This window comes from Uranotaenia lowii, chromosome 3 (genome assembly GCF_029784155.1).
Source record: "Uranotaenia lowii strain MFRU-FL chromosome 3, ASM2978415v1, whole genome shotgun sequence".
In the NCBI taxonomy this organism is placed as follows: Eukaryota; Metazoa; Arthropoda; class Insecta; order Diptera; family Culicidae; genus Uranotaenia; species Uranotaenia lowii.
This window is the reverse complement of record NC_073693.1, coordinates 138,385,242-138,398,265: the sequence shown is the minus strand read 5'-3', so window position 1 is coordinate 138,398,265 and position 13,024 is coordinate 138,385,242. Positions and strand designations below refer to the sequence as shown.

The 13,024-nt window shown below is 32.7% G+C and overlaps 1 protein-coding gene across 1 annotated transcript in view; it reads left to right on the top strand.

Moving 5' to 3' along the window:
• LOC129755330 (CD63 antigen) overlaps positions 1-11,848 on the top strand; it is a 133,080-nt gene extending 121,232 nt beyond the window's left edge. The window contains exon 5 of the mRNA XM_055751764.1: positions 10,975-11,848. Coding sequence (XP_055607739.1) covers positions 10,975-11,265 — 291 coding nt within the window. The 3' untranslated portion in view covers positions 11,266-11,848. The remainder of the gene's footprint in view (positions 1-10,974) is intronic.
• Positions 11,849-13,024: the final 1,176 nt, after the last annotated feature.

The window sequence follows — 13,024 nt, the reverse complement described above, 5'->3', positions numbered from 1 at the left end:
AAATGTTTGATCTAATACTAGGCCAAGTTTTTTTTTCAAAATCGATGAACGTGATCAAAAATGGTGCCGTATTGAAAATGAGGTTCATTATCGCCCAGCAGACGATTTCATTCTTTTTTGGACGGATGTTTATATGGAAAAAATCATAATCCATGTATTCTTGGTATTTTCTTTCACAAAACCAAAATTTATCACAAAGAATGTTGTAAATTGATAGGAACTTTATTCTTGCTTTATTTAGAAACAGAAATTGTTCCAACAAAACTGGTATTGAAACACAAGAGCGAATAGTTTACATAGTACGTTGTTCGTTGCTTATGTTTTTTGTAGTCACAGGCTCGCAAGGCCCGCAGCTAACCCCACTATCTCGCAGGAGGACCGTCGTGATGTTGCTGTTTTGGGTCCCGAATACCACCAGGACGCTGTTGCACTCCGCACGCCGCCCCTGACATGGAGAACAGACGCCCCCTGACTCAGTCTGCATGCGACCAAAGCATCCACCGGGGTTGGGTACCCGATTTCCGCTAAGGTTGCTCGCACCCCAGCTAGCACCACGGGGAGGTAGAGAATCGGAGTTGCAGACAAGAGGTGATATGACCACTACCCGAAGGTTGGGTGTATGGGGTCTCGAGTTGCACATTGTTTACCGTTCACTAGCCACAAGAGCGAATAGAATATTCGCTTTAATTGTGGATCAAATTTATTTATCGGTAGGGGGAAGTGTTCCTAAATGCGCATGTTGGGTAATATGCGCATACAGCCGATTGACGATATGGCTGGAGATTCATCATATCTAATCAGTGCAGTTTGAGGGCAATACGCTTTTAACACATGGCATGGAAAAATTAAATTGTAATATTAAGTCGAAAAAATTGAAAAATTCAAACAAGATTTTTATCAGTTTTGTTAGAATATATTGAACTTTAATTATCGTGCGTACAGATTCTGGGAACAAAAATCTTGATAGTTTTTCTTTCTTATTCATCTGGAAATCGGAAATTCAACAAATTGAAGCTTTTGGCAAAGTTGTAAATGATAAGATATTGGAATAAGAGACAGGTTCTGAATGCCCATATCAAGGCAGGTTAAATGCCTATATCAAGAAAAATAGACTAGTTTTATAATTTTTTTACTTTTTATCATTTAAACATGAAATCTACGCTCAAATCACGATCTAACAGCGAAAAAATAAGAACTTCATACTGATCCGATACAAATACGATATGAACAAAATATTACCATGAAATATGGCCATATGGCATACTTAACTATGTTTCATGCAAAAGAACTAGTGATGAAAAAAATTTCACCGAAATTTCAGCCTTGACGTATGCTTAACATCCGTTTCTACCATTTTCAATTAAATAATATCAAAATATTGCAAGTGTTAATGAAATATAGCTAAAAACATAAATATGCGCATTTAGCCCGCCAGTTTCGGAAATCGGCTATTTTGACTTCTTTTATTATAAAATTATTTTCACAAAAACTGTAAGAGATTTTAACAGAAAAATTGCTCTAACGTATAAAAAACAGATGTCCGCTCATGTGTATATAGTTTTCAGACTCCTATCTATTGGAATATGGGAGAAAATGAGTGCTTTCCTTAATATGCGCATATAGCCCGCCTCTCCCCTATTATTAGCAGGTCATTTCTGAAACTCTGTTTTTCTTATTTTGAACTCTGTTGAAACATTTTCTCTTTCAAAGCAAAGTATTAAAGGAAGCTTTTAGCAATTTACATCATTCTTTGTGATAAATTTTTGTTTTGTGAAAGAAAATACCAAGAATACATGGATTACGATAATTTCCATATAAACATCCGTCCAAAAAAGAATGAAATCGTCTGCTGGGCGATAATGAACCTCATTTTCAACCCGGCACCATTTTTGATCACGTTCATCGATTTTGAAAAAAAAACATGGCCTGGTATTAGATCAAACATTTTCACATCTTTTGACCAAATTTCAAGATTTTTCAATGAAAATTGTCAAAGATACAGCAAATTTAGTGAAGCAACTCCAAATTTCCCTTTTTTACGGGAATAGCTGTATCTTTGTTTCCCGTCAATGAAAAGACTTCAAATTTTGTGCAATGTTAGTTGGATAGTTGAACTAGATTGTGTTTAATTTAAAAGTAAATAAGTAAATAAAATCCTTTTGAACAAATCGTTTAATTAAACATTCAGGGCTTGACGCGACCATGAGGCAAAAAAGTTGGGCGAAATAGTTACTTCAAAATGAAATTAGGGCAAAAGTAGTATCCATATCAAGTCAAAATTTACATAACATTTGCAAATTCTGTACACTGGATACGAGCCCATATATGCCAATTTTTTCACTCTTTCTGGCATAATGCAGTACTATAAAAGAATTCCAACAATTTTAAGGTATCAAAAATTCTATTTACAATTTATTATAAAACTTAAAAAAAATTATCTCATCAAAAATGATCTCATTTTTTACACTTTTCAAACAAAAAAAACTATTGAAACAACTTTTTCAATTTCTTGGTTAGAGGCCAATAAAGTTATTTCCGTTGACGAAATTATTTTTTTCTGAATGGATTCATAGTGCATGCAGTTGAGGGTTAGACTATGATAATTCAATAGGAAAATACAGTTTCTCACATGGCATCAGACTGAGTTTATTTTAAACATTTTTCCTTATTTCACATGTTTTGCGTTCTGGTAAGTTTCGTTTTGGATCAAAACTCCTCCATTTCTTTTTATCTTTTAGTATATCTAAAGGACGTAGAATAAGTAAGTAGAAAATGAATCATAGCTCAAATGTTATAAGTTTTATGAGGAAATTTCATTCTGCAAAATTTAGCACAACACTTTAGATCATTGATGAGCAACCTGCGACCCACGGGCCGCATGTTGCCCGGGAGACCCTTGTTTGCGACCCGTGAAACTTTTTTTCAAATTTTTATGCCTTAACTTTTTTCTATAATGGATTGTTTGGAAAATTAGTCTTATTTGATCAAATATGCACTTATCTGCATTTGACTCACTCTCTTTCAGATTGTTAACTTTTTTCTGGCATTTTAGGCATTTCAATTCGTAGTTAAAATTTTATTGAAAAATAGGGCAATGAGAGAAAAAAAAGTGCATATAATGATGATACACATAACCGCGTTGTAGCATTAAAAAATGTAAAATCTTACGCTTTTAATAATAAAATATGAAATTGGAATGAAATATGTTCTGTTAAAGGCATAAACGCAATATTGTTTAATGGCATATCGTAATATTGGAGTTATTTTTTGTTCAGAATACATTTTTCGTAATTATTTAACGCCTACCACTTTGAAAAGTAAAATCCATCGTGAGACAGTGAGTCGAAAGAAATCGAAAATCGGAAGCTTCACATGATCAAAGAATTTTGGAGCCCGTTAGTGAAGTCATTATTTTCGTCTCAAGCAAAAACAAAGTTGTATGATAAAAAATATGCTCAGCAGATATTTTTTAAAAATTATTTTATTCAATTCGTCAAAAAGGCTCGTTTTGTTAAAATTCAAATACTGGAAAAAAAATTTAAACCAAAAGCTTGAAATATTTTAAAGCCTGGATGAACGATTTTAGATTTTTTATCAACATGAATCGGCCGGCATCAGAGCTATTGACAAAAATTATTAGTTCTTGATAAAAACAATAGATATCTAAAATTCTGTGATTTGAATCAAAATGTCTTTCACAATTATCTGTGATGCTTTTTTCAGAAATGTTATGGAACATTTATCACAAATATCGATAAATTGATCTTAGTTATCACTGTGTTAAGTTAAAAAAGCTTTATAAATCCTATCGCAATGATAGCCTAATAAAGATCAAAAATTCAAAAAATCTGGATAAAAATTCTAAAATCCAGGATGTAGTTTTGAAGATAGTTGCTTAAAAACATGTGAAATTGAGCATTTTTTATGATTTTATGACTTCAATTTAAAAAACTGAGTTTTTACCGCTTTTTGGAAAAAAATGTAAGCTTTGAGAACAAGTTTTCATTATGGGAAAAATCATAGAAAGTCAATCAGCTATTCAACGTCCAACGCTTAGAAGACGGTGATTTCTTTAAATATTTATTTTTCACACTCTTAGTTATCACTGTGGTAAGCTAAAGAAGATTTTTAAATGGAAGTGATGACGAATAGACAAACAACAAGACTGTTGTAAGAACGAATGTTCGCCAAGAAGTAGGTACTATTAAAATATTGAGAGAATATAAAAATGACAAAGATTTAGTGATTTAGGTACCTTTTTAATATCGGGTATTCGAAAAGTCGTGTTGAATTTTTGTTTTTAAACACGTGAATTCGTGTTATCTTTCCTTTTTCAGATTTGTTTTCGCCAAACATTTATAGATATAATAAACTATGTGAAGCTCTTCTAATAATAAAAAAAAAGTTTTTTCTATTGGCGGCCCGACAAAATTTCAAATTTAAATTGGCCCGTTGGTTTAAAAGGTTGCGCACCCCTTCTTTAGATAATACAAAGATACTAAGTTTGTAAAATTCCCGGATTTCTTCGCGGTCCCTAATGTGTAAAAAACATAATTCATTCAGACTTAATCTTTTCCGGACCATAAGAAAATCCATTTTTAAAAACTTTTTGAAATAATGGGATATTTCACTATCCGATTATATGGTAGAACGACTATAATCGAAACAAAAAAGTATCCGATTACTTATAAATGGACTCGTCCTAGCGAACCTAAACGCCTGCATGTATACTATGAACTAGGTGTGCTAAACAAGTTTAGTACAAAAGCTTGCGATGTCTTCTCCTGAGGAAAAGCTTCGACAACAGAAAACTTTGAAGTAATCCCACAACACAAACTCAGCCATGAATCATGATATATATAATTTTTTCAAAACAAATATCAAAAATACATGTTTTAAATATTGTCGAGTTTAAGTTTTTGCATCTTTCAGTTCCACTTGCCGATGCAAATGTTGTTTTCCTATGAATTAACTCAAATATGAGCGTTTTTTCAGCATTCCCGAAGTTCACTAAGTTGAATTGTGTAATTTCACCATCATTTTTCTTATTCATCTATGTGTCTATAATTTTATTACTTTTATTTGATAGTTGTCCTTTTTGAATTTAACACTTTACCTAAAGACTGAAAGTCTCTCTAATAAAGAAAAAAAAACACTCTACCGAAATGCCATCAATCATTTAAATAAAATATTATTCGTTAACTGGTTCATAAAATTGAGAGTTTTCAAATACTTGTTGTTTCCCAGATGCTTAATTTGAACTTTTTAGAATGAAACATAAAGATTTTTTGCAAACGAAATAAACATTGTCTCAGATTGGTAAAGAACATCAAAGTTCTTTAAGGGGGGGGGGTATTTAGGGTCTAACACTTTAAAAAAATCGATTTTTTTATTTTTTTATTTTGTTATTGTAAAACATTTCAAGAATGTTGTGTCAAATTTTCAAGTCAATTGAAGCAAAACTGTAGAAGTTATAGGCCTTTATCTCCTCCTATCTAATACTGCAAGAAAGCAAGAGCAGAAATTTCAAACGCGTTTTTCTCGAAAGCACATTTTTAAAGTCCGTGGACATCGTCATTTGAAAACTACTTATCCGATTCTTTTCAAATTTGGAACATATTTTCTACATATAAAATGCCAGACCCCAACGTTTTTCTTTTTTGATTTTTTTACTTTGGGGAGATTTTACAGGTGAAAAATGGCGGATTTTTAAGTGATAAAACGTAGTTTTTACTTCAAACAGCCACAAAAATTTCATAAAAATATTTTTAAGTTAAATAAAAACGTTGGGGTCCAGAAAAACATCTATTAAAAATATTTTGCTCTGATTTTTTGACTTTAGATGATTCTGTGCTGAGATACAGTGTCCACCGCAAATCCTGTTTTCTAAAAGGCATCCTCGAAAGTGCTCCGTCACCGGCTCATTTTTCAATATTTTTCTACGAAAAAAATACTAAATGTTCTTTTAACAATGCTTTGTATAATGCAAAAAATTTGAATACATTTGTTTGAACGATAGCTCTAGAAAAAAATCGTGAATATGGTGTTTTTTATACCCGCTAGACCCTACCCCCCCCCCTTAAAAACAATTTTAGTTGTTCATCATATTACTTGGTTACTATACTGTGGACTAAAATTGTTCCTTTAGTTTTGCTGGAAGTGTGAATTTTACAAAGATACAAATCTTTTCAAGGGTTGTGTTAATAAAGCTTAGTTCTTTTAGAAATGGGACAGTTACGAATGCCTGTATCTAAAAAACCATTCGTTTGAACGAAATACTTTCTATGAAGAAAAAGAAGGTAATGTTATGATCTTTAATGAAAAAATTTGATAAAAAATATTTACCGTTTTTTGTTAAAGAAATTTCTACTTTATTCTTAGTATCTCCCATTGGCCGGCGCACACTTTTTTCAGTCATGGTATTGATCAGTTTCTCCAACTTATACGTCGTAAAATCTATATTTTAGGTGGCTTCACCCTCCTTCTTCAATTTCTGATACTTTTTGGTCCAATACTTCTCTTAAAACTGGAAACTGGAAGCATTTTAGTGGATACAGTTGTTTCGAAATGAACAAATTTGATTATTTTTGACCACATTTTTGAACGTTTTTTTTTCGGTACCGGTTTTACAGCTTAAAAGCTTTGGAACTATCAAAAAATGGTTGTTTGAGGTTGGATTTCAATGAGTCATCACTAGGCAACACTGTCAGCTTATCGGAGAAAATTGTTTTGGACATTTCAGCGATCTACTCTTAGTTATTCGTTTATTGAAAATTTATAATGCTGGTATGAGACTTGACTTCCTTGATGACCCTTAACCGTTGTTGCCGATCATGTGCTTCTCTCCAATTCTTGATTTGAACTTTGTGAACATTATTGGCAGTGTTTGCATACTTATCCACCACAAAAACTCAGTAATTCTTTGAATAATCAACGGTTTTGTCAGCTATCAATTTGATAATGACGTATTTTCAAGGAAACTGTGCAAAATTATTTTTTTCTTTTTCTCTTGCATCGTACATATCTCAAAAACGCGGAAATTTTAAATTTTGAAAAAAACAGGTCGAATAGAACTTTTTACAGGCAACAAAATGCTGTCAAAATTTTCTATATCCAATAACTAGTTAACGAGCTATTAGCAAATGAAAGTGTCCCATTTCTAAAAGAACTAAGCTTTAAGTAATAAAAAGTTCTCTGAATGTTCGATACCCGGTCTCATGGCATGGTGCGGCTTGTTGGATTGAGTTTCAAGTTTTCCATTTCCTTCACCAAGTCCGTCCTCCATAATAGAGTTAAGAGCATTTGGGAAGCTCTATATAAGAATGCTGAACTCTGAGCAACTGGGTTTCAAATCCTCATCGAAATACTATACAAAAACCATTTGAAATTAGGTAAGAAGAAAGTTTAAAAAAAAAATCAAAAATTTCTATTTGATATTCTGATTGATACTAAAGAAAATCAGATGTTCAGATTTTGAAATATTCTTTTCTACCTTACAACTTGAAAAAGACTCCAAATGCTACCTTTATGCAAAAACTTTAGAAAATTTAATTATGAAATTCGAACTCCGACCTGAATCATAGAATCTGAAATACAAAATATTGCGATCTGAAGCTGAATCTGAAATCTGAAATCTGAATCTGAAATCTGAATCTGAAATCTGAATCTGAAATCTGAATCTGAAATCTGAATCTGAAATCTGAATCTGAAATCTGAATCTGAAATCTGAATCTGAAATCTGAATCTGAAATCTGAATCTGAAATCTGAATCTGAAATCTGAATCTGAAATCTGAATCTGAAATCTGAATCTGAAATCTGAATCTGAAATCTGAATCTGAAATCTGAATCTGAAATCTGAATCTGAAATCTGAATCTGAAATCTGAATCTGAAATCTGAATCTGAAATCTGAATCTGAAATCTGAATCTGAAATCTGAATCTGAAATCTGAATCTGAAATCTGAATCTGAAATCTGAATCTGAAATCTGAATCTGAAATCTGAATCTGAAATCTGAATCTGAAATCTGAATCTGAAATCTGAATCTGAAATCTGAATCTGAAATCTGAATCTGAAATCTGAATCTGAAATCTGAATCTGAAATCTGAATCTGAAATCTGAATCTGAAATCTGAATCTGAAATCTGAATCTGAAATCTGAATCTGAAATCTGAATCTGAAATCTGAATCTGAAATCTGAATCTGAAATCTGAATCTGAAATCTGAATCTGAAATCTGAATCTGAAATCTGAATCTGAAATCTGAATCTGAAATCTGAATCTGAAATCTGAATCTGAAATCTGAATCTGAAATCTGAATCTGAAATCTGAATCTGAAATCTGAATCTGAAATCTGAATCTGAAATCTGAATCTGAAATCTGAATCTGAAATCTGAATCTGAAATCTGAATCTGAAATCTGAATCTGAAATCTGAATCTGAAATCTGAATCTGAAATCTGAATCTGAAATCTGAATCTGAAATCTGAATCTGAAATCTGAATCTGAAATCTGAATCTGAAATCTGAATCTGAAATCTGAATCTGAAATCTGAATCTGAAATCTGAATCTGAAATCTGAATCTGAAATCTGAATCTGAAATCTGAATCTGAAATCTGAATCTGAAATCTGAATCTGAAATCTGAATCTGAAATCTGAATCTGAAATCTGAATCTGAAATCTGAATCTGAAATCTGAATCTGAAATCTGAATCTGAAATCTGAATCTGAAATCTGAATCTGAAATCTGAATCTGAAATCTGAATCTGAAATCTGAATCTGAAATCTGAATCTGAAATCTGAATCTGAAATCTGAATCTGAAATCTGAATCTGAAATCTGAATCTGAAATCTGAATCTGAAATCTGAATCTGAAATCTGAATCTGAAATCTGAATCTGAAATCTGAATCTGAAATCTGAATCTGAAATCTGAACCTGAAATCTGAATCTGAAATCTGAATCTGAAATCTGAATCTGAAATCTGAATCTGAAATCTGAATCTGAAATCTGAATCTGAAATCTGAATCTGAAATCTGAATCTGAAATCTGAATCTGAAATCTGAATCTGAAATCTGAATCTGAAATCTGAATCTGAAATCTGAATCTGAAATCTGAATCTGAAATCTGAATCTGAAATCTGAATCTGAAATCTGAATCTGAAATCTGAATCTGAAATCTGAATCTGAAATCTGAATCTGAAATCTGAATCTGAAATCTGAATCTGAAATCTGAATCTGAAATCTGAATCTGAAATCTGAATCTGAAATCTGAATCTGAAATCTGAATCTGAAATCTGAATCTGAAATCTGAATCTGAAATCTGAATCTGAAATCTGAATCTGAAATCTGAATCTGAAATCTGAATCTGAAATCTGAATCTGAAATCTGAATCTGAAATCTGAATCTGAAATCTGAATCTGAAATCTGAATCTGAAATCTGAATCTGAAATCTGAATCTGAAATCTGAATCTGAAATCTGAATCTGAAATCTGAATCTGAAATCTGAATCTGAAATCTGAATCTGAAATCTGAATCTGAAATCTGAATCTGAAATCTGAATCTGAAATCTGAATCTGAAATCTGAATCTGAAATCTGAATCTGAAATCTGAATCTGAAATCTGAATCTGAAATCTGAATCTGAAATCTGAATCTGAAATCTGAATCTGAAATCTGAATCTGAAATCTGAATCTGAAATCTGAATCTGAAATCTGAATCTGAAATCTGAATCTGAAATCTGAATCTGAAATCTGAATCTGAAATCTGAATCTGAAATCTGAATCTGAAATCTGAATCTGAAATCTGAATCTGAAATCTGAATCTGAAATCTGAATCTGAAATCTGAATCTGAAATCTGAATCTGAAATCTGAATCTGAAATCTGAATCTGAAATCTGAATCTGAAATCTGAATCTGAAATCTGAATCTGAAATCTGAATCTGAAATCTGAATCTGAAATCTGAATCTGAAATCTGAATCTGAAATCTGAATCTGCAATCTGAATCTGAAATCTGAATCTGAAATCTGAATCTGAAATCTGAATCTGAAATCTGAATCTGAAATCTGAATCTGAAATCTGAATCTGAAATCTGAATCTGAAATCTGAATCTGAAATCTGAATCTGAAATCTGAATCTGAAATCTGAATCTGAAATCTGAATCTGAAATCTGAATCTGAAATCTGAATCTGAAATCTGAATCTGAAATCTGAATCTGAAATCTGAATCTGAAATCTGAATCTGAAATCTGAATCTGAAATCTGAATCTGAAATCTGAATCTGAAATCTGAATCTGAAATCTGAATCTGAAATCTGAATCTGAAATCTGAATCTGAAATCTGAATCTGAAATCTGAATCTGAAATCTGAATCTGAAATCTGAATCTGAAATCTGAATCTGAAATCTGAATCTGAAATCTGAATCTGAAATCTGAATCTGAAATCTGAATCTGAAATCTGAATCTGAAATCTGAATCTGAAATCTGAATCTGAAATCTGAATCTGAAATCTGAATCTGAAATCTGAATCTGAAATCTGAATCTGAAATCTGAATCTGAAATCTGAATCTGAAATCTGAATCTGAAATATGAATCTGAAATCTGAATCTGAATCTGAAATCTGAATCTGAAATCTGAATCTGAAATCTGAATCTGAAATCTGAGTCTGTATCCGGAAGCTGAAATCTTAAATCTAACTTTACAAATTAAATCCGATACTTGAATCCTGAAATTTGAAATTTTTTAAAATCTTGTAGTCTGAAATTCAGATTCTGCATACATAAATCCTGACCCTGTTGCTTTTGATATTTCTCAAAGAAATTGTACCGTTCATCTTCAAAATATTTTATATTTTGGATGTAAGCATAGATTACTTTATCAAAAACAACTCCTTTGTAGTTGCACCCAGTTTTGTTTTCTTATGTTTTACACATGTTCGTTCCATAACGTACTAACTGATTCTAACCTGTTATCTTATCTTTCCGTTGCAGAGTCTTGGCATATTTTGCGTGATTCAGCTGGTGATGTTGCTGAAGAAGACGAAAATGACTCTCCCCAATGGGGCAAATGGGGCCAACCAATCGATGCGCATGAAGCGACCACTGCGCGAAACGATGCCCCTGGCGGCTCCCACGCCCAGCACCATCAGCCATCCGACCCCGCTGACCCCCTCGATGATGGGCCCACACTCGAGTGGGGTCGCCGGACCCAGCATCAGTACAAAGCCTCCAATCGCCCAGAAGCCGGTCGTTCCGAGAATCGAGCCGCCCATCATCAAATAGCCAAAGGGGGGCTCCATTTTTGGAGATAGCATTTTCTAGGCCTGAGTGCCTATAGGATTTTATTTTTGCTTTTATTTTGCATTGAAATGACGCCGTGCGTTGGCTAAATTCAGTTTGAACGCGTAGCCAGCAGCATTCAGACCGTTTATTGATCTTCGACCTCTAATTTCGACTTCTTAGGCTAAGTTTTGGATTGTTGCATCGCAGTGCATGATGTGACAAATAGCCATCTCGTCCATTTATCGTTAAAAGAAGAAAAAAACATAGGAATTTATCATATACATTTAGTGAGCAAAAAGGAATATAATGATAAAAACGTGTACTTATCACAATGCCACGGTTAGTACTTAACTAGATACATAAGGTTCATCGATTTAGCCGTTATCTCTTCCTCTAAACTTATCTACTACTGAACCAGTTCTGCCAAAATGTGACGTATGGAAAGAGCGCTAAAAATGAAATAAAACAAATCAGTTCGATACGAAAAGCGTTTCGCATTCGCCCGGTTTACGCATATAAATATTACGCTCTTCAATCGTATTCGAATGGACACTTAGTAGTTACGTATTAGAACCTTTTTTTTTATATAAAAATAAAACGAAACATCTGATAAATCAAATTAGCGCAATTACTCATCCGAAAGCTACCTAAGCGATGATTGTCCTAATCTGGATTGGGGGAGTTCCAAGTCGATTGTGAATAAACGGTTTAATTTCCTTTATCAAGCTGTGATCGTGTGTTCACAAGATGAAATTGTGTCCAATCGTAAGCTGGGCATGATAAGATAAGTTTATTGCAGATAGTTACGGATCCAAATAGCATGATTCATAATTGAAGCTGTCCACTTGAGAATATAGGTAATTAAAACGGTAATATAAAAAAACTTTCAAATATAAAAAGACTTTCACAAATTTCGATCAGATTTGCTTTCTGAAAGCTGAATCATTGTTATATAAATGTATAAGGTACACCGGGGCAAGTGCAAACGATTAACTTTTCTCTGTTACAAAAAAATTAAAAAATATTTCTTCTTCTAGAAGTTGTTGTTGTTGTCCAAACCATCAATCTGACATAGATATAAACTAAACTTTCTTTCAATTATTCACTAAAAACACGGCACTGTTTGATTACACACGAATTCAAGTACGTACTAGACATGAAAAGTGTGTTTTTGTTTTGCTTTTTTTGGCTACAAAAAAGGGCATTCAAATACGATTTTTCGTCGAAAGGTGAGTGTTTGGGACTGATATTCAGGTGAAAGCAGAAAATTTATGATAAATTTTCAGTAGACCCTAAAAATTGTGAAAATAATATTCACTCCTGTCAACCCACACTGCGGGGGTAAGTGCAAACGCACCTTTAAGCCATGTAACATCAGACATTAAAAAAAATCATCTCAAAAATGGTTCAGCATTATATTAGAGTGATCAGAAAGGGTATCCAAAGTGTTGTATCTGAGGCGGATATTCAAAATTCCGTAATGCCTTGGCAAATGAAGGTCTTTTGCTTCAAACAACAGTCAGCAAAACTGAAGTTCCATTAATATAGCAGAAAAACAGCAAATACATAAAAAAAAAGTTGATAAAACATACCGGAACATGTATTAAATTCGTTTTAGTAACGATACACTGACGCATCTTTGAATAAGTTTGGAAAAAGCATTGCTTTTGCACTTGCCCCCATAAACGGGGCAAGTGCAAACTTAGAAATTTTTTCACAAAAGTGCCGTTACTTTTACCAACATTTTTTAAATTTTCAC